We start from the raw sequence: 27,443 nt of genomic DNA, 5'->3' as shown, positions 1-27,443 counted from the left end.
CCGCGTGAGTGCAATGCGTTTTGCACGCACGTGAGAAAAAACTGACTGTGGTACCCAGACCCGAACCCGAACTTCACTAAAGTTCGGTTTGGGATCGGTGTTCTGTAGATTTTATTATTTTCCCTTATAACATTGTTATAAGGGAAAATAATAGCATTAATACAGAATGCTAAGTATAATGTCAAGTGAGGGTTAAAAAAAAAAAAAATTACTCACCTCATCCACTTGATCGCACAGCCGGCATAGTCTTCTTTCTTCTTCTTTCAGGACCTGCAAAAGGACCTTTGATGACATAATTGCGCTCACCACGTGGTTAGAGTGATTACGTTATCAAAGGTCCTTTTGCAGGTCCTGAAAGAAGAAGAAAGAAGACGTTGCTGGCTGCGCGATCAAGTGCATAAGGTGAGTCATTTTTTTAATTTTTTAACCCCTCAATACACATTTTACTAAGCATTTTGTATTAAGAATGCTATTATTTTCCCTTATAACCATGTTATAAGGCAAAATAATACATTGAATTTACTTTAATGGGGTCCAGGGTTGCTCATCCCTATTATCTCTTATCAACCAATGCGTGAAAATCGCACCACATCCGCGCTTGCTTGCGGATCCTTGCAATTTTTTTACGCAGCCCCATTCATTTCTATGGGGCCTGTGTTGCGTGAAAACGCACAAGTGATGCTTGAAAATCACCGCTCCTCTGCACACCCCCATTGAAGTGAAAGGGTCCGGATAATCATATTGTATCCGAAAACGCACCACAACAGGTATGTTAATTGCAGTACCAGGAACAGCCACTCCCCATTGTATGGCACTGTTCTTGAGGGCTCATGCTCACAAACATGTTTTGTTTCCATGTCCGTTCCGTTTTTTTGTGGATAGGATGAGGACCCATTCATTTCAATGGGTCCGCAAAAAATTTGGACACCACACAGTATGGCCGCTCCGTAGCCCCACAAAAAAGATAGAACATAACCTATTTTTGTCAGTTTTGCAGACAAGTATAAGCATTGTTACAATGGATCCGCAAAAAAAAAAACGGATGCAACACGGATGTATTTTTTGCGGATCCGCGTTTTGCGGACCACAAAATGCATTCGGTTGTGTGCATGAGCCTCGAGGAGGATGGGACTCAGCCCCTTCATCCTACCGATTTACAGGGGTCGGGCCGAAGGATAGCCTTTGACAGTGTACTGCACCACTAATCATGTAAAAATGTTTTTTTTTTTTTTTTATACTTATGACTAGAGATGAGCGAACTTCTGTTTTAAGTTCGGCGTCTAAAGTTCGGCTTCCGGTTAGCGGAGGATTCCGAATTCCGTTGTGGTCCGTGGTAGCGGAATCAATAATGGCCATTATTGATTCCGCTACCACGGACCACAACGGAATTCAGAATCCATGTCGGGATCCTCCGCTAACCGGAAGCCGAACTTTAGACGCCGAACTTAAAACAGAAGTTCGCTCATCTCTACTTATGACCCTTAGGAACGAGCAAGAAACTTAAAAAGCCAACCCACCCAGATCGTCGGGCCCCATGGGTTTCTGTATGTGCAGCAACGGGAACTGGCAGCAACCACGCCACATGACCGTACGTATCAGTCGTTGTAACGGGACCTCGATACCCATCTTGTCTGCTTGTGATACGTGTGCAGTTAATGAGTGTTGCCTCTGCTTCATCCTGTTTTGGTAGATGCTTTCAACTGCTTAAAGGGCATCTAGGTGTAACGGCAACGCCCCCGTTGCTCCGAGAGACTCATTTGCATATAATAAAACATCATTTTTCTCAGTAATGCAGGCACATATGAACATGGGACCAACACAGATGTCTTCAGCTGCCAAGCGCACATGTAACAGGTCAGCCAGTGTCATAGGTACAGATCTGCTGAGAGATGCCCTTTAAAGGGGTTTTCTGGGCTCCACATATTGATGACTTATCCTAAATATCTCGCCCAACTGTCCCGCCATCAGCCGTTCCCTGCAGCTCCCGCTCCACAACTAATAACACTTTGGTAGTAATATGTTAGTTGGATGCACAGGATGGTTGATGCACCAAATAGGGTGCTCTCAGTCTTGCAGCGTCACCCCGCTGCTAGAAGGAACAGAAATATAAAAGAGATGACTGGGCACACCTAAGATATTGGTTACTAATATTTATTAGAGTTCTTGTAATAGTTTAAAACACAAATCCAATGTGATGATGTACGGTACAACAGTATAGCTTTAAAACATTGCCACACAGTTTGGCAGCATTCACAGCAAAAATTCTGCGTATTTATGGTTGGGATGAAGCTGAATTGGTCACTCACAGATGATATTGTGACCTAACATCCTCATTCCAAACTCAGCATAGGCAGAATGATAAAGTGCGTGAGGTAGTACATATAGTGAAAGTGAAGCAATATATTAGCGGTTAAAATACAGTATTCGTAATAGTCATATAATGGCATAGAGTGTAAAATCAGGTGACAATGGGATAAAATAGATCGCTTGATATAACAAGGTTCTAAATGTCCAGATGTAGCAAAATAAAATCCCACAAATATTTGTTGCCAATTTAAGGTAGCACAGTGATACTGTGTATTGGATTCTCAGTAGTTTGGTGTATTAGTTTGCTCCGTCACTGACCCAGCGGCGTCCCGCTGTCGGTCAGGAGTCGATCCAGCAATAAAGCAATAGTTAATTTAAGGAACGCTCTTCCCGATGTTGGAGGGTTCTCACATGTGGGAGAAACCTCTGCCGTCTATCGGAACTTCCTCACGGTTTTTTGGTGCGGTCAGGTGAATCCCAGTTGATGGTATTGGTCACCTGTTAGCAGTTTGATTACTGCACGAGGTCCCGCTTGTTTGGATCCAGATAAGGTATCCCAGCTTTTCGGGTAGAAGTTTCAGATCAGCTACGTTTTAATAAGTCTGTTCAGAGTTGTTCCTAAGTAAAGTCGATGCGGTGCACTCGCATGAAGTTATGCTTGGGGGGGTCAGACCAGACGCGTTTCGGGGCTAGAGTGCCACTGAGGAAGGGGACACTCTAGCCCCGAAACACGTCTGGTCCCCCAAGCATAACTTCATGCGAGTGCACCGCATCGACTTTACTTAGGAACAACTCTGAACAGACTTATTAAAACGTAGCCGATCTGAAACTTCTACCCGAAAAGCTGGGATACCTTATCTGGATCCAAACAAGCGGGACCTCGTGCAGTAATCAAACTGCTAACAGGTGACCAATACCATCAACTGGGATTCACCTGACCGCACCAAAAAACCGTGAGGAAGTTCCGATAGACGGCAGAGGTTTCTCCCACATGTGAGAACCCTCCAACATCGGGAAGAGCGTTCCTTAAATTAACTATTGCTTTATTGCTGGATCGACTCCTGACCGACAGCGGGACGCCGCTGGGTCAGTGACGGAGCAAACTAATACACCAAACTACTGAGAATCCAATACACAGTATCACTGTGCTACCTTAAATTGGCAACAAATATTTGTGGGATTTTATTTTGCTACATCTGGACATTTAGAACCTTGTTATATCAAGCGATCTATTTTATCCCATTGTCACCTGATTTTACACTCTATGCCATTATATGACTATTACGAATACTGTATTTTAACCGCTAATATATTGCTTCACTTTCACTATATGTACTACCTCACGCACTTTATCATTCTGCCTATGCTGAGTTTGGAATGAGGATGTTAGGTCACAATATCATCTGTGAGTGACCAATTCAGCTTCATCCCAACCATAAATACGCAGAATTTTTGCTGTGAATGCTGCCAAACTGTGTGGCAATGTTTTAAAGCTATACTGTTGTACCGTACATCATCACATTGAATTTGTGTTTTAAACTATTACAAGAACTCTAATAAATATTAGTAACCAATATCTTAGGTGTGCCCAGTCATCTCTTTTATAATAACACTTTGAATGGAGATGGCAGCGCAGTGCCGTTCAGAGTATAGTGGCCGCGTGGGGTAACTGCAGCTCGGCTCCCATTCACTTGAGTTGAATTGCAGTGGCACGCCCACTATACTTTGAATGAAGCTGTACATTCGGCTGCGTTCAAAGTGCTAATTCTGACGCTGGGGGCTGCAGGGAACTGCATCGGTGGGAATGCGGGGGGTGATATTGATGACCCTTCCTGAGGATGGGTCATCAGTATGTGGGGCCTTGAGGACCCCTTTAATGGGAACCAGTCAATGATTCCAGAGAACTACTGTGTGTCTTACCATGAAACGCTTTGGCGTGTCAAAAAACCCCAAAAAAACTAAACACCCTCCCATTTAATAATCTTATCTATTATTTAGAAGGCATAAATTTAGACCAGGCAGTCATAAGATTGGCCAAATTAATCAGGCTGTATGATAGGTTTGGCACATCTTACTACAATTTAGATGCTTTTCTGTTCTTAAATCTCATCTGTCAGCAGATCTGTACCTATGACACCGGCTGACCTGTTAGGTGTGCAGTTGGCAGCTGAAGACATCTGTGTTGGTCCCATGTTCATATGTGTCTGCATTGCTGAGAAAAATGATGTTTTAATATATGCAAATGAGTCTCTAGGAGCAACGGGGGCGTTACCATTACACCTAGAGGCTCTGCTCTCTCTGCAGCTGTTGCATCTTGTGCACTTTGATTGACAGGTCCAGGCGTGATGATCCAGAATAGGCACTCATACCCAATAATCGGCTCGATAAATCACATGTAAATCCGTCATTAGGGTTAATTTACACAGCGATTTTGGCTGCACCAGCCGACGCCTGACCAAAGAGGAGCGCGACCTGCATGTTACGCAGGATATTTTTCAACGTGCACGTTGCCGATGCAGCAAACATGTGAGTTGTGCTGCGACCCCCATTCGTTCCTACGGTGGCCCTGCTATGTACTATAACGCAGGGTTAATTCTCATTAGATAGGTCATCACTGTGTGTTTGGTGAGAGTGCCACCCCTGGGACCCCCACCAGTAAACAGAGCCTGGGGGCAGCCGCACCCTCCGTACTGCAGTGCTGAAACAGTGACAATCGAATGGGCTCAGCTGCAGTACCAGGCACAGCCACAAGGGCACTGATGTCTTAGGCCTCTTTCACACTTGCATTGTCCGGATCCGTTGTGCACTCCATTTGCCGGAGGTGCCCGCCGGGTCCATAACAACGCAAGTGAACTGAAAGCATTTGAAGACGGATCCATCTTCAAAATGCGTTCAGTGTTACTATGGCAGCCAGGACGCTATTAAGGTCCTGGTTGCCATAGTAGTAGTGGGGAGCGGGGGAGCAGTATACTTACCGTCCGTGCGGCTCCCGGGGCGCTCCAGAATGATGTCAGAGCGCCCCATGCGCATGGATGACGTGATCCATGTGATCACGTCATCCATGCGCGTGGGGCGCCCTGACGTCACTCTGGAGCGCCCCAGGAGCCGCACGGACGGTAGGTATACTGCTCCCCCGCTCCCCGCTACACTTTACCATGGCTAACAGGACTTAAGCGTCCTGGGAGCCATGGTAACCATTCAGAAAAAGCTAAACGTCGGATCCGGTAATGCGCCGAAACGACGTTCAGCTTAAGGCCAGATCCGGATTAATGCCTTTCAATGGGCATTCATTCCGGATCCGGCCTTGCGGCAAGTGTTCAGGATTTTTGACCGGAGCAAAAAGCGCAGCATGCTGCAATATTTTCTCCGGCCAAAAAACGTTCCGTTCCGGAACTGAAGACATCCTGATGCATCCTGAACGGATTTCTCTCCATTCAGAATGCATGGGGATAATCCTGATCAGGATTCTTCCGGCATAGAGCCCCGACGACGGAACTCTATGCCGGAAGAAAAGAACAACGCAAGTGTGAAAGAGCCCTTAGGGTACTTTCACACTTGCGTTTTTCTTTTCCGCCATAGAGTTCCGTCCTAGGGGCTCTATACCCGAAAATAACTGATCAGGTATATCCCCATGCATTCTGAATGGAGAGAAATCCGTTCAGGATGCATCAGGAGGTCTTCAGTTCAGTCTTTTTGACTGATCAGGCAAAAGATAAAACCGCAGCATGCTACGGTTTTATCTCCGGCCCAAAAAACTGAAGACTTGCCTGAATACCGGATCCGGCATTTTTATCCATAGGAATATATTAGTGCCGGATGTGGCATTTAGAATACCGGAAAGACCGAAAAAAAGGTTAAAAAAATAAATGCCGGATCCGTTTTGCCAGATGGCACCGGAAAGACGGATCCAGCATTTCAATGCATTTTTCAGACTAATCAGGATCCTGATCAGTCTTACAAATGCCACCAGTTGGCATACGGATCACTCTGCCGCAAGTGTGAAAGTAGCCTTAGGCACTGCTAACATCATGAGACGTGTACATTAAATGTATGCCTCTGATTGTTGCCATATGGTGGCATCCATCACCCTTAGGTTTCCATTGTATAAAAAAAATTGTATACCCATACTGGATACCTCTGTATAGTCTACGACGCTATTCCATACTGGGATTCTTTGCATTATACTGACATATACAATGTACAGTTGCAAGAAAAAGTATGTGAACCCTTTGGCATTATATGGATTTCTGCACAAATTGGTCATAAAATGTGATCTGATCTTCATCTAAGTCACAACAATAGACAATCAGAGTCTGCTTAAACTAATAACACACAAAGAATTAAATGTTACCATGTTTTTATTGAACACACCATGTAAACATTCACAGTGCAGGTGGGAAAAGTATGTGAACCCTTGGATTTAATAACTGGTTGAACCTCCTTTGGCAGCAATAACTTCAACCAAACATTTCCTGTAGTTGCAGATCAGACGTGCACAACGGTCAGGAGTAATTCTTGACCATTCCTCTTTACAGAACTGTTTCAGTTCAGCAATATTCTTGGGATGTCTGGTGTGAATCGCTTTCTTGAGGTCATGCCACAGCATCTCAATCGGGTTAAGGTCAGGACTCTGACTGGGCCACTCCAGAAGCTGTATTTTCTTCTGTTTAAGCCATTCTGTTGTTGATTTACGTCTATGCTTTGGGTCGTTGTCCTGTTGCAACACCCATCTTCTGTTGAGCTTCAGCTGGTGGACAGATGGCTTTAAGCAGTGATGGCCAGTTCGCATTGTTCGCCCGCGAACATATGCGGGCTGCCATATTTTTTCACAAGTCCGGCGAGACACAGGTAAGCCTGTGCGCGAGCCGATCCGAAAACAATTGCGGTCAGTGGGAGCAGGCAGTTCCGAGAACAGCCACCGGGGGCCTTCATCGGGCTGTTCTCGGAACTGCCTGCTCCCAGTGACCGCATTTGTTTTTAGACCGGCTCGCGGCACAGGCACAGGTAAGGGCCTACCTGTGCCTCGCCGGACTTGTGAAAAAAGATGGCAGCCCGCATATGTTCGCGGGCGAACAATGCGAACTGGCCATAAGTTCTCCTGCAAAATGTCTTGATAAACTTGGGAATTCATTTTTCCTTCGATGATAGAAATCCGTCCAGGCCCTAACGCAGCAAGCAGCCCCAAACCATGATGCCCCCACCACCATACTTCACAGTTGGGATGAGGTTTTGATGTTGGTGTGCTGTGCCTCTTTTTCTCCACACATAGTGTTGTGTGTTTCTTCCAAACAACTCAACTTTGGTTTCCTCTGTCCACAGAATATTTTGCCAGTACTGCTGTGGAACATCCAGGTGCTCTTGTGCAAACTGTAAACGTGCAGCAATGTTTTTTTGGAAAGCAGTGGCTTCCTCTGTGGTATCCTCCCATGAAATCCATTCTTGTTTAGAGTTTTGCGTATCGTAGATTCGCTAACAGGGATGTTAGCATATGCCAGAGACTTTTCTAAGTCTTTAGCTGACACTCTAGGATTCTTCTTCACCTCATTGAGCAGTCTGCGCTGTGCTCTTGCAGTCATCTTTACAGGACGGCGACTCCTAGGGAAAGTAGCAGCAGTGCTGAACTTTCTCCATTTATAGACAATTTGTCTTACCGTGGACTGATGAACAGCAAGGCTTTTGGAGATACTTTTATAACCCTTTCCAGCTTTATGCAAGTCAACAATTCTTAATCGTAGGTCTTCTGAGAGCTCTTTTGTGCGAGGCATCATTCACATCAGGCAATGCTTCTTGTGAAAAGCAAACCCAGAACTGGTGTGTGTTTTTTTTATAAGGCAGGGCAGCTGTAACCAACACCTCCAATCTCATCTCATTGATAGGACTCCAGTTGGCTGACACCTCACTCCAATTAGCTCTTGGAGATGTCATTAGTCTAGGGGTTCACATACTTTTTCCACCTGCACTGTGAATGTTTACATGGTGTGTTCAATAAAAACATGGTAACATTTAATTATTTGTGTGTTATTAGTTTAAGCAGACTGTGATTGTCTATTGTTGTGACTTAGATGAAGATTAGATCACATTTTATGACCAATTTGTGCAGAAATCCATATTCCAAAGGGTTCACATACTTTTTCTTGCAACTGTATATAGTAATACCACATTTTTGTGTATAATGTAAGCTGTAAGATGAGGATGAATGTGCACAATTTCCTGACATAAGCAGGATTCCTTTACAGTTTCAGTAGGGAACGATCAGCTTTTTTTGGATTTTTTTTTTCCGCCTTTCCCATGGGCGCCTGACTGTGTAAATCTTTCCGCCAGTTGTCCGTAGACTACATGACGGGACAGTGGGAGCGATCGCCTGGCTCTGATCTCTGTCTACATTACACTATAACGTTTCTCCATGCAGAAAATAGAGGGACTGGTTTGTTTTTAGTCCTCCGCCTGTTACAAGCTGTAACCTTAATCCTCTGCCATTCTATCTGTGGAGCAGATCCTGGCCGCACAGCTGACCGGCTAATTGTCTGGGAGCTGGCGCTTCTGACGTACAGTGACGGGCATACTGGGGGCAGTTCTCTGGAATAGGGGTTACTTTGTGACACCATTTAAAAAATGTAGCTTTTAGCTAACCTTATGTGGTGTTCTCATTTGGCATGGGGGTTTCGGGGGAAAAAAATTATCTAAAATAGCATTATTCACCTGATTGTTCCAGTGCCGCACAAGAGGTTGTGCAAGAATGGGGAAGGTGGGTGAATTGTCCGAACAGTCAAAGGGAAGAAGACTAGCCTGGTGCTGGCTCGCGCGCCTTCTCCTCCCGGCCTGCAGTGCTCTGCTGGGCTCCCTTGATGTCAACATCCGGTTTCACATCACCATTAGTCATAATGTAAGGGGAGCTGGTTACTGCTGCGGCCAGTGACCGGCTGCAGCGATGTCAAACTGGATGTTGACATCGAGGGAGCCCAATAGAGCATCGCAGTAAGAGAGGAGGAGGAACGTAGAACCAGCGCCGGGAAGCTGGTAAGTCATCTTTCTTTTGCAGGTCCGGCAGAATGGGAGGGGGGGCTGCAGCAATGGCCGTAAAAATGGCTGTGCCCATCTACCCAAATGACTGCTGCAGCCAGCTGCTGACCACAGCGGTCTCGAGGCATACACTGCTGAGGCCAGTGATCGGCTGCAGAAGTCACATGGTTTGATGGGCAAGTCATCACTGCAGTAATCCAAGACTGGTGGGGGGCACCAGAGCTGCATCCCTGGAGCAGTGTGGGTTTTATCAGGTGACTAACTTGTCCTTCTGTTATTTCATGCCATTCTGCCCACCCCTGGAAGTTTTTTTCCTGAATTCAAAAAAACACTCTAACGCCGCTTAGCAGCCACCACTAGGCGGAGCGAAGTGCACCTGGGTTTTTACAGCTAGTAGCCAAGGCAGCACAAAAACGATGTGCCATTCAGCTACTCTGAGCTCTGAAAGAGTACACCGGGCACAGTTTGAGTCCAGTCGTGTACTCGTGAATAGGGCACACCCTTGCAGTGTATATGCACATACTGTACATAGCAGCCTGTCAGTATCTGCACTGAGGGGTCCAACTTGCTGAATGTCAGTATATAATTATTTTTTTTGTTTATTAGTATTATGGACCTGTAAGAGTTACCGTATATGCTGCTCTTACACTGGGCAGGACATTAAAGGCTATCGACACCTACGGGACCCGCTTTTTTTTTATTTTTTATATAATTTATTTTTTCTACTCATTTTGAGCTAAAAATTATTTTTTCAATTGGTCTTTGTTAAAGATTTTCAGCAGTTTTTGTGATACATGAGTTTAAAGGCCCATTCACACGACCGTATTTTTAGGCTGAATGCACACGGCTGTGAGCGGTCCGTGGTATCCCGGCCTGGCATTCTGCTGACAGCAGGAGCGCACGGCGTCATTGGTTGCTATGACGCCGGGCGCTTCATGCCGCTGCTGCACTACAGTAATACACTCGTATGATCTATATGAGTGTATTACTGTAGTGCAGCGGCGACATGAAGCGCACGGCGTCATAGCAGGATGCCAGGCCGGGATACCACGGACCGCTCACAGCCGTGTTCCACGGCCGTGTGCATTCGGCCTTAGTCTACTTTTTTTTGCGGATAGGATGCAGACCCATTCATTTAAATGTGTCCGCAAAAAATGGGGACAGCACGCCGTGTACTGTCTGCTTCCGTATGTCCGATCCGTAGCCCTGCAAAAAAGATAGAACATGTCCTATTCTTGTCTGTTTTGCGGACAAATATAGGCATTGTTAGAATGGATCCGCAAAAAAATCCGGCTGCAACAAAGACGTCATCCGTATTTTTTGCGGGTCTGCGTTTTGCGCACCACAAAATACAGACGGTCGTGTGAATGCACCCTAAAAATCTGTATTTCGCAGACGGTCCCTCCTGAATTCCATCAGTTGACGGCTCACGTGAAGGTTCATCTTCTGGCAGGAGCACGGGCTAGCAAAGATGTGCCTAATTTACGACAAGGTGCACGCCTAGGCACATCTTCTGGCAGCGACACCTGCGTAAAAATATCGTAAAAGACCTTATCCTCAGTAAGTTACTTAGTAAAGGTGACCTAATAGCTGAAATTCTCATTTTGAAAGTTCTTCTTTGATAAAAGCAAACCGCGAAGGAGACTGTAGGACGCAGACGTCGGATTAGTCCTCGTTGTGGTGGATTAGCATTTTAAAGGGAATTTGTCATGAAAAGCAGCGGCGGAGCTCACAGAGAAGCGTTGCTTTGATGTTTATTTTAGCCATATCTTCAGTACAAAAGTGGGATTTATGCCGGTGTGAGGGCAGCTCTGGGGGTAGGGGGGTCTCCTCTAATGAGTATTGTATGCCTAAGTTCTCCATGTAGGTATTTCATCCTAAGGAGCGAGTTTTCTGCAATGCATTTTTAGCGAACTCCTATCATCCAGACTGAATCCTGACCCATTCATTTCAATGGGTCTGTGCGCATGAGCGTCGTTTCTCACTGATCATCGCTGCGTTCAGGAAGAATCGCAGCATGTTCTATATTTGTGCGTTTTTCACGCAGCTCTGGCTCCATAGAAGTGAATGGGAATTATATGAAAAACGGAAGGCATCCGGATGTAATGCGTTTTTACTGATGGTTTCTAGGCGAGGTAGATTATTATCTTTCAGGTTTTCGGTGCATTGGGGGTGGGGCACAATCACACCGCGCAGCGCCTCTCCCACTTGTTTAATTGACAGTCCCTGAGATTTCAGAGCCTAAAGGGATGACGCAGAATACACCAGGTGCACCGAATAAAGTGGCCCCGCCCACGGTGCACTGAAAACCTTATTTTCATAAAAATAAAAAGAAGCGTTTCTCAGGATTAGAGGACCAGATTTTCACAAGGAAGGTATGGTTATGTTTCAGGGCACCTTCCCCACCTGGCGGTAGGCTTACTGAAATTGATTTTGGAGGTGACTGATTCTCTTTAATGCTAGCTGTGTAAATCCATATGTAAGGTGCTCCCCCTAATGGTGGCTTGAGGCAGAACAAATTTTATAGTTCAACTCCTATATATACACTTATATATTTCACCCCTGTATGTCTGCCTGTACTTCAGAAAGGATGAATTCATATGTTTTGAGTTGTGTTAATGATGCAGGAATCTAATATGACTCTTCTCTTTTTAGGTTCAATTTCCATTCTCGGGTCAGAAGATGCAACTACTTGTCACATCATTGTCCTTAGACACACAGGTAGAGAACGAGCAGCCAGAAGTTAGTCCTGGACGTAAGGCTCTGTTCACATCTGCATTGTAGATTCCATTTAAGTCGAAGCCCACAATACTCTGCCAGATGTGTCGCCCAGTAGATGCCAACGAGGTGTGTGATGTTTTAATGGGAAAGAAAATTCTCTTTTGCCATGACTAAGATCATTCTGATCGAAACGCGTTGGATATAAATTATCCTTGTACTGTGGAGATGGAATTTTAATAAATCCTACAATAAAGCTCAAGATTTTGTTCCAGCGATGGACATTCTCTTCTTTAAAATTCTATTTTTTTTCCCATCAAATATGATTGAATCTGCAACTGAGCCTCCAACACAGATGTGAACAGAGTCCTAAGAACTAATTACAGCAGGCCCAGAGCTAATGTAGACAGCCCCTAGTTAGGCCTGCAGTCTTACCTAAAGGGGTTACATAGAAACGTAGAATGTGTCGGCAGATAAGAACCATTCGGCCCATCTAGTCTGCCCAATATACTGAATACTATGAATAGCCCTTGGCCCTATCTTATATTAAGGATGGCCTTATGCCTATCCATGCATTGGTTATACCAATATGGATGAAAACAATGAAAATCAGACATTATATAGTACATGACAATCTCTTTCTAACAAAGCTATGACCAGCCCTGTACCTTACATGGATCCAGAGATCTCCCCATCCATTGCTCTGCTAGATGTATATCAAGCTGACGGCTTAGGCGGCTTGTCCTTTATCACAGGGTGTGTCCTTTTTCTAGCGGCATGTAGCTCTCTCCCTGTAACTTTCACAGCTTTGAGCAGTAGATACAGCTGATGGCAGTTGGATAGAACTGAGCAGGTGTGTCCACCTTAGTAGTTGGACTTGCACATTACTATATAGATTAAACACCAGGGGGAGCTATTATGATGAAGTAAAGAGAATATCTGACAACTGGAGCATTTTCATAACAGAAAATTAAATTACAAAAGTAGTTTTCCTGCTGAATTTTGTTAAAAGTAACTTTTAATAGTGGCAAAACCTTTTTAAGGCTACTTTCACACTGGCGTTTCTGGGTCCGCTTGTGAGATCCCTTTCAGGGCTCTCACAAGCGGCCCAAAACGGATCAGTTCAGCCCCAATGCATTCTGAATGGATAAGGATCCGTTCAGAATGCATCAGTTTGCCTCCGTTCCGTCTCCATTCGCTCTGGAGGCGGACACCAAAACGCTGCTTGCAGCGTTTTGGTATCCGCCTGGCGGTGCGGAGCCAAACGGATCCATCCTGACTTACAATGGGGTGCCACAGCCTGTGTAAACAGTATATCTGTGGGGTGCCTCGTGTAGGACCTCTACTGATCAGGTATTGATGACCTGTTGCCTGTAAGACTTCCTGATCTTCACAAGGAGAACTTGTACCTTCCAATAACACGAAACTCAGGGTTTTTCCTACCGCCCACCACACACCTTACCACATATGTTCTTTGTATGGAGCATGCGTTAACCATGTTTGTTTTTACTTTTAGGAAGTGGGGCCACCTGTTTAGCACACTGCGATGGATCGGACTCTGAAAACGAGGTGGCAGCCATTATCCAAGCTGTAAAGTCCCTAACAAAGACCACTGAAGGAAGGTGGGTTATTACTCTTGCCTACGTGAAGAAGGAATTTCCACCTCCATTGTAAATTACTTCTAAATGGAAACGAAGTTGAATTTATTCAGTAGCAATGTTGGGAGTTGTAGTTTTGCTTCGGCTGTACAACTACAGGTTGGGAATAGCTTCTCAATGACGTGGGCCTTTGCGCACACTGCCTGCCATGCTCCATAGAACCTACATGTTTTACGTTTTTTTTCTTTGTAATTGACAGTCTAGAACTGCACATGGTCGGAGGGTTCAATGATCAGCGCCAACTGTCACTGAAACTGTCCCGTCAGCTTCTTAGTAAGTTCACACATTGTAAGTAATATATGTCTGACAGTAGATATATGCTGCAGATCCTAAATCCACACCGCATGTCAAGTTATGTACGCGTTAAGCCTATCTACCCTTGGTGTAAAGTGTAATTGGTGTGCATATAATTGTGCATCAGTGCTGGTAATGGCAGTACAGTCACTTACACACATACACTATTACAGATGAAAATGGATCTGGGTGCACAGCTAATCCAAAGCAGTCTTCTTCAAGAGCAACTCCAGGTCTTTGTATTCTCCAGTAATCAGTATAGATTAACACAAGGGTAGATCCTTAGGTATGTTCAACCCAAAAAACTCTGAAGATGCTTCACTTCACACACAGTCGAGTCACATTATTATGACTACCAGCTAATATCCAGAGTAAGTGCTGCATGCAGCTTGGACAAAATCTAGACCTGCTGGGAGAGACTCAATAAGGTCTTGGTAGGTTGTCACAGGTGTCTGGAGCCATGCTGACTGCAGTGCATGGGGGAGGCTCCATAGAGTGAACTAGATGGTCGAGGTGGTTCTACAGGTGCTTAGTTGGGTTCCAGTCTGAGGAATTAGGGGGCCAGGGTAGTACTTGGAAGTCTTGGTCATTCTCCTCCAACAGATGTCGGACATTTCTAGCTGTGTGACATGTTGCATTGTCTTGCTGGAAGATCTCATCCACCCCAGACAATCGAGCATGTATAGGTGTATGTGATCTGCAAGGATGCATTCATACCCAACTCTGTTGCCTTCCACATGGATGGGTGGCCCAGAGAATGCCACAAAAACATTCCCCAGATCATAAGGCTGCCACCACCAGCTTGCGTTATTCCAGCAATGGTTGCAGGGTGTCCTTTCGATGAAGCAGAAAATGTGACTCATCAGAGAAGCCAACCCTTTGCCAATCAGCGGAGGTCCAATTCTGATACTGCCACGAAAATTGAAGCCTTTTCTGCGGATGGAACTTCATTAGCAGAAGAGCAGTGACCACCCGTCTGCTTCGGAGCACCATACGCAGTAAGGTTAGCTGAATTGTTGTTTTAGACACGTCTGGTAGCCCCTGGTTCATTTTGGTGGTTAGCTGCTCCACTGTAGCATTTCAGTCCACACTCTTGCACCTTCGTAGCTGACGTTCACCTCACATCAATGGCACGTGGTGCTCCACAGTTTCCACGTCGCCAATAATCATCCCTTTTTGCAATTAAGATACATTTTTACCCATGACAGCAGTGAGGGATATGTGTGCAGACAGCCTATCGCACACGGTATATACTCATCAAGCCAGATCACCACATAAGAAGTGGACAGAATAATGACTCCACTGTGTACATGTGGGATAAGCTCGTGCACCAGACCTCAGATTTGGAAGTTTTTGGTACAAGTTCAGAAGCATTGGAGTATTGAGTGCAGGAGCACAGAAATGCAATATTTTGGTTTTTCTGCATATTTTTGGTAAAATGTTTCTGAAAGTAGAGTGTATATTATGTAAAAGTAGGTTTTACTTGAAAGGCTACAAAATTACATACAAGAGATCATTACAGCACTTTTGCCATACAGAAGTCAGGAGTTTAGTTTCCCTTTAAGTAGTACTACCAATACTACTACACACGTGTGACCCATCTGATCTATGAGACCCCACAATCTGAAAGAGGAAGCATGACCTTACTGTTCTGTTTCTGGAAGGGTGGCAGTCAGTACAGTGAACAGGAGATATAGAAACTGAATTATTAGGATTATCATGGCTCAAAAAAGACGCAAATTATGGCATCTTGCAACTTTTCAGTAGTGACAAGAAAAGTGGACGGGGTCTCCCGCAGGCCAACAGATAGAATATCATTTAAGCCAAGAACTGGCGTTAATTATAGTCCAAATCAACACCAGCCATAGGTGGCTAGATTAGAATTTCTGGCCCAAGGAATGCCTGTGCCTCTTAATAAATTTGGCGCAGCAATGGACTCTATCCTAACACTGGTCTTGATATACGGTATCTGCCCAATATCTTCTGCACAGCCACCTCTCTGCTGGGAACAGAGGACAGGGCTCCTCTATTCTAGTAGCCAGACCTCAGTTATGTCCATTTCATATCAATATAACACAAATGTCTATTGTGGGAAAACCTCTTTGTAATTATCTTAAAATTCTGTTTTGTAGAAGTGTTTCATCAGCAAGCAGAGGATGTACATCTAGTCACACTTTGTGTCACAGGTACGTGGCTTTACATTGGTGCCTATCTGACATTTTAACGGATTGCTTTTGGGGGATGTAGCAAGATATATAAATGCTCTGGTCTCATTCCTGCCTCTTTCCTCATGGCCCAATACACAAAACAACCTGGAGCATACATATATTGGAGCATACATATATTGGAGCATACATATATTGGTGTGCCACTTGATGCAGGCGCATTTATTTAGAATAGTGCAAGAGAAGAAGATAGACGAGATGTGGAGCAGCGCCCCTACAGGAGAGGTACTGGTGGCAATGGGTGGGGGGCAAGCTGGTGGCACTGGGGGGACTGATGAGTTTTTATAAAAGAATGTTTAATGTTCTTTAAATTAGTTTTTTGTTATTAGAGTACTCGATTAATCGTTGGATTAATCGATAGAATACTCTATTACAAAAATAGTTGATTGCTGCAGCCCTAGTCCAAGGTACACGTTAATGATGCAATGGGAGTAGGTCAGACATTTTTCTAGTTACAATTCCTAATAAATGGGGATGCAAACCACTCTAAGGGTCCATTCACACGTCCGCAGTGTTTTGCGGATCCGCAAAACACCGGGCCGGCACCCCAATAGAAATGCTGTGACATGTTTTATTTTTTAGCTGAGCCGCGGACCGAAAGTTCGGGGCCGCGGACTGGAAATGAGGAAGCGGACAGCATACTGTGTGCTGTCCGCATCTTTTCCGTCCCCATTGAAAATAAATGGGTCCGCACCCGTTCCGCATAATTGCGGAACGGATCCGGACCCAAAGTGCAGACGTCTGAATGGAGCCTAACAGTATATTCAAAGTATATGGCTGTATAAAAGATATCTTATTGTATTCAGGTGATATTTCCATTTATCACAGATATAAATGACAAGAAAGAGAAGGGTATTCACCTTCCAGTTATTTATGGAATAGGTAAGTTCTATTCACCTGAACATATGCCTGTATGCACAGCGGTATATAAAGAATTTTGTGAAAATGATGGCAATCCAGAGTCATTAATGTGACCACACATGGATCTGTATACACATACACAAAACACACACTGACACACATATATACACTGTGACACACATGTAAAAGTAGATATATGTACACATGCCAGCCTTCTGATTTCTTCCTCTGTCTGCTATAACCCATTTTGATTATTTCCTATTCAGCAGTAAATGTTAAGACAGGAGAAATTTTCAAAGCAAAATTTCAGGACCGGCAGCCCGATGAGGATTTGCGCTCTGCATACATTATGACTGGAGGACATGTAAGTGTACTTAGTGATCTACTTATTAAATGTGTTGGCAGCTTAACTTAGTATACAGGAGCTGTGTAGATTTTGGAGACTGAATCATATTGGATGCGGTATCAATATAAATCCATATATCCAGATAGAGCTACTTTCACACTTGCGTTTTTGCCTGATCCGGCAGGGTTCAGCAAAACGCTTCAGTTAAGCGTTTAAGCGTTCAGTTGATAATACAACCATCTGCATCTGTTATGAATGGATCCGGTTCTATTGTAAGTCAATGGGGGACGGATCCGTTTTCTGTTGTGTCAGAGTTAAACGGCTCCGTCCCCATTGACTTGCATTGTGGATCCTGACGGATCCGTCTTGCTCCGCATCCCATGACGGAAAGACAATCGCAGCTTGCTGCTGTTTGCTCTCCGATATGGGAACGCAACCAAACGGAACAAAATGCTTTTTGGAGCATTCCTTTCTGTTCAGTTACGTTTTGTCCCCATTGACAGTAAATGGGGACAAAACTGAGGCGTTTTTCTTCGGTATTGAGATCCTATGACGTATCTCAATAACAGAAAGTATAAATGCTAGTGTGAAAGTAGCCTGAGTTCCTTACTGTTGTAGCATTTTTAGTAAAATATCATTGAAAATGGACATCATTAAAGGAGGAAAGCAAACGACGACTAGAAGTTGCAGCACACGGCCATGCGCAAAGACATGTGCAAAAACTGGAAACATGAATAAATGTAAACTGCATTACTGCTATACTTACTATATGAAGTTAGAAGCTCATTGTGCACATTTTTAATCAAAATTGTGTTGGGCCCACCTACCAGCGACAAGGTGGCTTCCAAAGACGGGACCTACACTATCACTCATAAAGGGCTTTTAGTCTACATCAGGCATGCTCAACCTGCGGCCCTCCAGCTGTTGTAAAACTACAACTCCCACCATGCCCTGCTGTAGGCTGATAGCTGTAGGCTGTCCGGGAATGATGAGTTGTAGTTTTGCAACAGCTGGAGGGCCGCAGGTTGAGCATGCCTGGTCTACATCATTTCAGTCAAATCAGAGTGTTCTATAGCTGAATTCTACATTGCCCTGAAATTTTTTAGGCCAAAAGCCCAGGAAAGGGAAGTCTGTTAGTGTAGGTCCCGTCTTTGGAAGCCACTTTGTCACTGGTAGATGGGCACAATAAAAGTTTTGATCAAAAATGTGCACAAAGAGCTTCTAATTTTCATATAGTAAGTATAGCAGTGATGAAGTTTACATTCATTGATGTTTCTAATGCGTGTGCTGCTACTTGTAGTCCTTGTTTGCTTTTACATTGGAGCCATGCACCAGAATTCCTTTTTTTTTCATATTGTTTTGAGGTGCTGGTTGATTTTTGCATTATTAAAGGACTAGCAAACTCGCTATACAGAGTTTCTGCTAAAGTGTAATTTCAATGTCCATAAGAAGGTGCTACTTTCCAGATATACTGCTTTGCTGTCAACTTGGTTCCCACAATGCATTGCTTTCTGGTTGCAAAAAAGCAGCAGAATTGTACATAATATTTTATCTACATGTAGATTTTAGCTGGAGAAGTAACGCCGGTGTCTTGTTCTTAGATGGTAAATGTTTATGATGCAGAAACGGAGCAGCTAAACATTGGGCCATATTCCTGGCTACCTTTCCCAAACATTGAATTTTGGCTGAGTCAGGAGGACAAGCAGATATTGGACGTGAGTACGCAGTATTCGTGCAATTACCGTTAAGTTTAATAAGGAACTACCATGGTTATGAGCTGGATCTAGAGATTTGGGCAGTATACAGCAATGGAGGATCCACCCTGAGTGCATGAAAGTTTTGTGATGTTGTGTTCATTATCCACGACCACATTTTGTAAAATGTGCGATGCACTTGCCAAGAGACAGACAGCATAAAATATGGGCCTGACTCTGGACTGCTGCCCGTCATGGTGTTTGTATGTAGCTACCATTAGAAGGAGCTCCCTGCATAAAGTATAACTGTTCCCATTGAGTTCACTAATAGCTGCAAAAATTCTTACATAGCTACTACAAATTAATAGCTGTACAAGAATTTATGCAACTACTATTTAACTCAATGGTAGCTGTAAAGGCAGATTCCATTCAATGAGTATGTTAAAATGGGATGGAAAAAAAAATCTTTTTTGTATTTTGCCAAAAAATCCATCTCAATCTGCATGTCTTGCATGCATATTTTGCCATGGATTTCACTCCATGTATTGCAAAGGGTGAAAATCTTTTTGACGTGGTATAAATGTATTAATCTGATTTAACCCCTTAGGCCTCTTTCACACGGGCGTTGCGGGAAAAGGTGCGGGTGCGTTGTGGGAACATGCGCGATTTTTCCGCGCGAGTGCAAAACATTGTAATGCGTTTTGCACTCGTGTGAGAAAAATTGGCATGTTTGGTACCCAAACCTGAACTTCTTCACAGAAGTTCGGGTTTGGGTTAGGTGCTGGGTAGATTGTATTATTTTCCCTTATTACATGGTTATAAGGGAAAATAATAGCATTCTGAATACAGAATGCATAGTAAAATAGGGCTGGAGGGGTTAATAAAAAATAAAAATTAAACTCACCTTAATCCACTTGCTTGCGCAGCCCGGCTTCTCTTCTGTCTTCTTCTTTGCTGTGTACAGGAAAAGGACCTGTGGTGACGTCACTCCGGTCATCACATGGTCCGTCACAGGATCCATCACCATGGTAAAAGATCATGTGACGGACCATGTGATGACCGGAGTGACGTCACCACAGGTCCTTTTCCTGCACACAGCAAAAAAGAAGACAGAAGAGAAGCCGGGCTGCGAGAGCAAGTGGATTAAGGTGAGTTTAATTATTTAAAAAAAAAAATTTAACCCCTCCAGCCCTATTTTACTATGCATTCTGTATTCAGAATGCTATTATTTTCCCTTATAACCATGTTATAAGGGAAAATAATAATGATCGGGTCCCCATCCCGATCGTCTCCTAGCAACCGTGCGTGAAAATCGCACCGCATCCGCACTTGCTTGCGGATGCTTGCGATTTTCACGCAACCCCATTCATTTCTATGGGGCCTGCGTTACGTGAAAAACGCACAAAGAGGAGCATGCTGCGATTTTCACGCAACGCACAAGTGATGCGTGAAAATCACCGCTCGTGTGCACATCCCCATAGAAATGAATGGGTCAGGATTCAGTTTCCGTTAGACCACACGCCCATTCTGAAAAAAAAAAATAGATTCTGTCCTATTATTGTCCATGTTATAGACAAGATAGGACTGTTGTATTATGGGCTGGACGTTCTGTTCCGCAAAATGCGAAATACACACGACTGGTATCCGTATTTTGCGGATCACAAAACAGGCAACGGTCGTGTGCATGAGCCCTAACTCTGGTATGGTCTTTAAAGCTTACATTGTCAAGTTTCAAAGAAGACCCACCCAGCCCAAGATATTAAGAGTAAAGCAGCCCCCCCTTCAGCTGGCTGTGTGATCTCAGCCAGTCTGGAGAAGGATAAGGAGCAGTGGGGGAGGGGACAACATGCGGTATAGGAACAAAAAAAAAAAAATAATACAAATTTGGCATCATCATATTTGTAACGACACATAAATTAAAGTTATTTTATTTAAAGATCCCAGAAAATGATGATACAATTGGTTGTTTTTATCTTTCCCCTAAGGGTACTTTCACACTTGCGTCAAAATTTTCCGGCATTGAGTTCCGTCCTAGGGGCTCAATACCGGAAAAAAACTGATCAGTTTTATCCTAATGCATTCTGAATGGAAACCAATCCGTTCAGGATGCATCAGTTCAGTCCTTTTACGGTATTTGGATGGAGAAAAAACCACAGCATGCTGCATTTTTCTCTCAGGCCAAAAATCCTGAACACTTGCCGGAAAGCCATTGGAATGTATTAGTTTATTAAAATTGCAGCATTGACTGATGCGCAGACCTTTAAAAATGTAAAAAAATATAAAATACCTGATCCGTTTTATTGGGTGATACCGGAGAGACGGATCCGGTATTGCAATGCATTTGTGAGACGGATTTGTATTCTGATCCGTCTACAAATGGTTTCCGTTGGCATACAGATTGCCGGATCTGGCAGTTCCAGCGACTGAACTGCGTGCCGGAATCCAGCAACGCAAGTGTGAAAGTACCCATAAAAATAAAATAAGTTATTTAATACACAGGGGAAAAATTTTACTGGTCCCTAAGGCTAAAAAGGAGATTTTTTGTGAAACTCACCTGTAAAATCTTTTTTTTTCGTTTTTTCCATTGGGGACACAGACCATGGGTATAGCCTAGGTCATTACTAGGAGGAGACACTATGCAAATAAAAAAAGAGAGCTCCTCCTCCCCGGGCTATACCCCCATGCTCCACGGGGAGGACCCCAGCGCGTGCAAAAGCAGTAGGAGAAGGAGACAAAAAACTACAGAGACCAGAACAAAGGAATACCGCCATTGGACCGATAACCCTAAGGTCCCGAAGAACTAAACCAACCCCTCCTGCAACAGGCAACAATGGGAGGGAGCTGTGTCCCCCAATGGAAAAGACGAGAAAAAGATAAGATTTTACAGGTGAGTTTCACAAAAAATCTCCTTTTCTCGCACATTCCATTGGGGGACACAGACCATGGGACCTCCCAGAGCAGTCCATGGGGTGGGAAAAAGATCAGCACCTCCAGGGGGAAACGCATAGCGGTCAAACAGGAACCACCGCCTGCAATACCTTGTGCCCAAGGACAGCATCAGCCGATGCCAAAGAGTGCAGTTGGTAAAACTTTGTAAAGCAGTGTTTCCCAACCAGTGTGCCTCCAGCTGTTGCAAAACTACAACTCCCAGCATGCCCGCACAGCCAAAGGCTGTCCGGACATGCTGGGAGTTGTAGTTTTGCAACAGCTGGGGGCACACTGGTTGGGAAACACTGTTGTAAAGGTATGTAAGGACGACCAGGTGGCCACCTTACAAATTTGAGATGCCGAGGCACGATTACGCCTAGCCCAGGAGGCCCCTGGTGGAGTGCGCGGTAACCCCAGCTGGGGGAACCCTGCCACGGGCACGATAGGCCGCGGCAATAGCTGACCGAATCCACCGAGCGACCGAGACCTTGGAAGCCGCCAGACCTTTACGAGGCCCTTCAGGAATCACTAAAAGGGCATCCGTACGGCGGAAAGGGGCAGTAACCGACAGGTACACTCGCAGAGCACGGACAACGTCCAGGGAATGGAGAGCGCGCTCCTTGCGGTTCGCCGGGGATGGACAAAAAGAGGGCAGGACTATATCTTCATTAAGGTGGAAGGCGGAGACCACCTTGGGCAAAAATGAAGGGATCGGGCGTAGCACCGCCTTATCCTGGTGGAAGACCAAAAAGGGCTCCCTAGAGGAAAGAGCGGCCAACTCTGATACCCTCCTGATCGAGGTGATGGCCACCAAAAAGACCACCTTCCAGGTGAGAAGACTCAAAGAAACCTCCCTCAGAGGCTCAAAGGGAGCCGCCTGGAGGGAAGACAGAACCAAATTGAGATCCCGGTGGGGGAGGGGAGGAACATACGGATGGACCGAATGCACCACCCCTTGTAGGAAAGTCCTCACTGGACCGAGCAGAGCCAGGGATCGCTGGAAGAAAATGGCTAGAGCCGAGACCTGGGCTTTCAGGGAGCTCAGGGACATTCCCATCTCAAGTCCCGACTGGAGAAAGGAGAGGACCACCGGAACCGAGAAACGAAGGGGAAAAACGCCTAGCTTCTCACAAAAGGCAAGAAATGCCTTCCAGGTACGATAGTATATCCGGGAGGAAACTGGTTTTCTGGCCTTGATCATGGTCTTCACAACAGAGTCCGAGAAGCCCCTCTTCAGGATGGCGGTCTCAACAGCCACGCCGTTAAACGAAGTGACCGTAAATTCTGGTGGAAGAGCGGTCCTTGAGACAGTAGGTCCTCCCTGAGAGGAAGAGGCCACGGAACATCTGCCAGCATCCGAGTGACGTCCGAGAACCAGGCGCGGCGAGGCCAATCGGGGGCGATGAGAATGGTCGGAATCCCTTCCGACGTGATCTTGCGAAGGACCTTTGGTAGTAGAGGCAGTGGTGGAAAGACATAAAGGAGGGGGAAGCCTTGCCATGGAGACACCAGCGCGTCCACCCTGTACGCCTCCGGATCCCGAGCACGGGCCAGGAACGTGGGAACCTTGTTGTTGAGCCTGGATGCCATCAGGTCGACGTCCGGGCGGCCCCACCGGCGACAGATGTCCTCGAAAACCTCCGGATTTGAAGACCACTCTCCTGGATCCACTGTGTTGCAGCTGAGAAAGTCCACCTTCCAATTGTCGACCTCTGGGATGTATACTGCCGACAGTACTGGAACATGAGTCTCCGCCCACTGGAGGATCCTTTCCGCCTCCTGCATCACCGTCCGGCTGCGGGTCCCGCCCTGGTGGTTGACGTAAGACAGGGCTGTGGCATTGTCCGACTGGACCCTTACCGGGTGACCTGCCAGGAGAGGAGTCCAATGAGAAAGGGAGAGGAAAATTGCTCTGAGCTCCAGCACATTGATCGTAAGGCGGGCTTCCGCCGCCGACCAAACCCCCTGCACCGTCCGGGCCTGGAGAACACCACCCCAACCCAGGAGGCTGGCGTCGGTGGAGACGACTGTCCAGGAGATCGGAAGGAAGGACCTCCCTGAAGTCAGGTTTTGAGGGGACCGCCACCAATGGAGTTCCACACGAACCCGAGGAGGCAGACGGACCCGAGAGTCCAGAATGCGCGATGTCCTGTCCCAAAAGGACAGGATCGCCCGCTGCAGAGGCAGAGTGTGAAACTGGGCAAAGGGGACGGCCTCGAACCCTCATGCACTCCCGGATGGAGAGACGTCGGGAGCGCAGTAGGCGAGATACCGACTCCTGAATCCGAGAGGACTTGGAATCCGGAAGGAATATCCAAGCTGCTGTGGTGTCCAGAACCATCCCTAGGAAGGTCACCCTCTGAGAGGGGTGAAGAGATGACTTCTGGACATTGATCAGCCAGCCGAACTGTTCCAGAGTCTGAACAGTGATTCGGACGCTGTCCTTGGCCTGGGGAGGGGGGAGGGGGGGAGGGGGGAGGGGGAGGGGGGAGGGGGGAAGGGGGAAGGGATCGAGCGGGAAGGGGGAAGGGGGAAGGGATCGAGCGGGAAGGGGGAAGGGGGAAGGGATCGAGCGGGAAGGGGGAAGGGGGAAGGGATCGAGCGGGAAGGGGGAAGGGGGAAGGGGGGAAGGGGGAGGGGGGAGGGGGGAAGGGGGAGGGGGGAGGGGGGAAGGGGGAGGGGGGGAGGGGGGAAGGGGGAGGGGGGGAGGGGGGAAGGGGAAGGGGGAAGGGGGAGGGGGGAGGGGGGAAGGGGGAGGGGGGAGGGGGGAAGGGGGAGGGGGGAGGGGGGAAGGGGGAGGGGGGAGGGGGGAAGGGGAAGGGGGAGGGGGAGGGGGGAGGGGGGAGGGGGGAGGGGGGAGGGGGGAGGGGGGAGGGGGGAGGGGAAGGGGGAGGGGGAGGGGGAGGGGGAAGGGGGAGGGGGAAGGGGGAGGGGGAAGGGGGAGGGGGAAGGGGGAAGGGATCGAGCGGGAAGGGGGAAGGGGGAAGGGGGAGGGGGGAGGGGGAAGGGGGAAGGGGGAAGGGGGAGGGGGAAGGGGGGGGGGGAAGGATGATCCTGTCCAGAGGCAAGGCAAGAGTCACAGGATCCAGTGACCGAAAGTGGCAAACAGCAGACCTTACATGGCCCCAGTGGGGCCTGAGGAGCCGACTTGGATTTTTGGGGGGGCCCCAGGTTTCGGCATGATGGTAGCAATCCCTGCAAAGAAAGGGGTCTCCTACCGTTCCTGCAGCACGCTGAGAAAACACTATCCTACCGCGACAAGTGTGGAGCCGGGAGCAGCCGCGGGTGGAGAGCGCTGAGACGGAAGCGCCGGAGCTGAAGAAATAGGGCTCCGCCCACAAATCGAGTCAAGGAAGGCGCGAAACCCACGCGGGAAGTATGAAAAATGGTCGCGGCCACCGGAAGGGTAGGAGAGCCCGCTCCATAGAGCACCGCTGTGGGAGAGCCGAGGAAGCTGCCACTTCTGCAAGAGCGATTGCCCCAGACAGGAATCCTTCCCCCCTTCAACCCACCCACTAAGCGGCCCTAAGTGTCACACCGGGAGACAGAGGGAGGACAGGGAGCTCTGCAGGAGGGCCGTGTACTTATCTGCGTCCTGCAGTCTTCACCCTCTGCTCCACACCAGCGGAGGTCACCTCTTCAGTCAGCTGGCACAAGGAGTGGCAGGGATCTAGAAGCAGGGCAGGATAGGTGACCCCAGATCTGGTAGGCCGCCGGAGCTGCAGGTCAAGCCCGGTTCCACTTAACTTCTTGGGAAGGTAGCCGGGGATGCCAGTTCGACCCCGGCGCTTGCTCCACCGAGAGACCAGGGAAGCAAAATTGCGACCCTGCGTCCTCTGCTGAAAAAAATAAACGGGAGTAGAGTGTCTAAATCTCCTTATCCGACACTAAGCAAGACTGGGGTCCTCCCGGTGGAGCATGGGGGTATAGCCCGGGGAGGAGGAGCTCTCTTTTTTTTTATTTGCATAGTGTCTCCTCCTAGTAATGACCTAGGCCAGTGATGGCTAACCTTGGCACTCCAGCTGTGGTAAAACTACAACTCCCAAGATGCCCCCCTTGCTTGGCTGCTCTCAGAACTCTATAAAAAAAAAATGGAGCATGCTGGGAGTCGTAGTTTCACCACAGCTGGAGTGCCAAGGTTAGCCCTCACTGACCTAGGCTATACCCATGGTCTGTGTCCCCCAATGGAATGTGCGAGAAATTTATGTCCCTAAGGCTTCTTTCACACATCCATTTATGTAAATCCATCAGAAATGACGAGTGTGAAAATAAAAGAATGAATATTTTCATCGCCTTTGTTTTACTGAACCTTACATTGAAGCATGGGGTCTCAAAGAAGAGGGTTTTGATAAGAGGGTGGTCTGTTGTAGAGGTTACACTGCGTTCTAGTATGTCAGGGCCCCAATCTGTGTCGGTGCCTGCCATGACTACAGTGACTTCTTGTAGCGAGGCAGACTCTACATGAACGTGCTGTACACTCCTCACTACTCTTCTCTTATTTTTGCAGTGCTTTTCCACTTCTCCAAAGGCAGAACCTCCCTATTTTGTCAAGCATATGAAATCTTCACTCCAGTATCTGAAGGACAATCCACATCCTCAAGTATCTGTATTTCCTAATGGAAAACCCCGCTCCTATAAAAAAAAAGCGGATGGCCAATGGGAAAGGATCCAAAACTGATAACTGTTTCACAGGATTAGAGAAAGGGTCTTCTTTTTTTTTTTTTTTTTCATTCTGGAAACTGCGCCATTCTTTTCCATGGGCTGTCTTTGGTGTTGGAGCTCAGATCAGAAAGAAAGAAAAAGCAGACCCTTCTAATCTTCTACCATCCCTATCTTCCCTATGTACCAGTAGCTCCTTTCTGATCCCTATGGACCATGGTATTTTATGTCTATGCAATTTCATTATTTCCAGTGCACGAAAGAAACAAATGACCAAAACGGCTTGATAACTGTATACTTTTTATATTTCATTTGATTTGCAGAACTTACTAGAAATTGTTTATTAATGTGGAGGTATACAATTTTAAGACTGTCCAAAACATATTCATTTTAAAGGGCATCTGTCAGCAGATTTGTTCCTATTAAACTGGCTGACCTGTTGAAGTCATCTGTGTTGGTCCCATGTTCATATATCCACATTGCTGAGAAAAACTGGGGGGGGGATGCAGTTACAACTAGAGGCTCGGCTCTCTCTGCAACTACTGCGCCTCCTGCACTTTGATTGACAGAACCAGGTGTGATGACGTTTACACTGCCTGGCCCTGGCAAAGTGCAGAGGGCGCAGCAGTTGCAGAGCCTCTAGGTGTAATGACAACACCCCCATTGCTCCTACAGGCTCATTTGCATATATTAAAACTTATTTTTTCTCAGCAATGTGGGCACATATGAACAT

The 27,443-nt window shown here is 46.5% G+C and overlaps 1 protein-coding gene across 2 annotated transcripts in view; it reads left to right on the top strand.

Annotated features, from left to right (window-relative positions):
* The window catches only part of NTAN1 (N-terminal asparagine amidase), a 28,372-nt gene extending 1,178 nt beyond the window's left edge, over positions 1–27,194 (top strand). Inside the window, exons 2-10 of one of the 2 annotated variants that reach the window (XM_040441646.1) lie at positions 1,486–1,588; positions 11,983–12,048; positions 13,562–13,667; positions 13,903–13,976; positions 16,130–16,183; positions 17,051–17,104; positions 17,353–17,447; positions 19,031–19,144; positions 26,559–27,194. In XM_040441646.1, the coding sequence (XP_040297580.1) occupies positions 1,486–1,588; positions 11,983–12,048; positions 13,562–13,667; positions 13,903–13,976; positions 16,130–16,183; positions 17,051–17,104; positions 17,353–17,447; positions 19,031–19,144; positions 26,559–26,729 (837 nt within the window). In that variant the 3' untranslated portion in view covers positions 26,730–27,194. Of the gene's footprint in view, positions 1–1,485; positions 1,589–11,982; positions 12,049–13,561; positions 13,668–13,902; positions 13,977–16,129; positions 16,184–17,050; positions 17,105–17,349; positions 17,448–19,030; positions 19,145–26,558 lie in introns of both variants that reach the window. The other variant, XM_040441645.1, reaches the window with a different exon arrangement.
* Positions 27,195–27,443: the final 249 nt, after the last annotated feature.

Source organism: Bufo bufo, chromosome 7 (assembly GCF_905171765.1).
Source record: "Bufo bufo chromosome 7, aBufBuf1.1, whole genome shotgun sequence".
Classification (NCBI taxonomy): Eukaryota; Metazoa; Chordata; class Amphibia; order Anura; family Bufonidae; genus Bufo; species Bufo bufo.
Note: the sequence above shows the minus strand (reverse complement) of the source record. Positions and strands in the feature narration are given on the sequence as shown.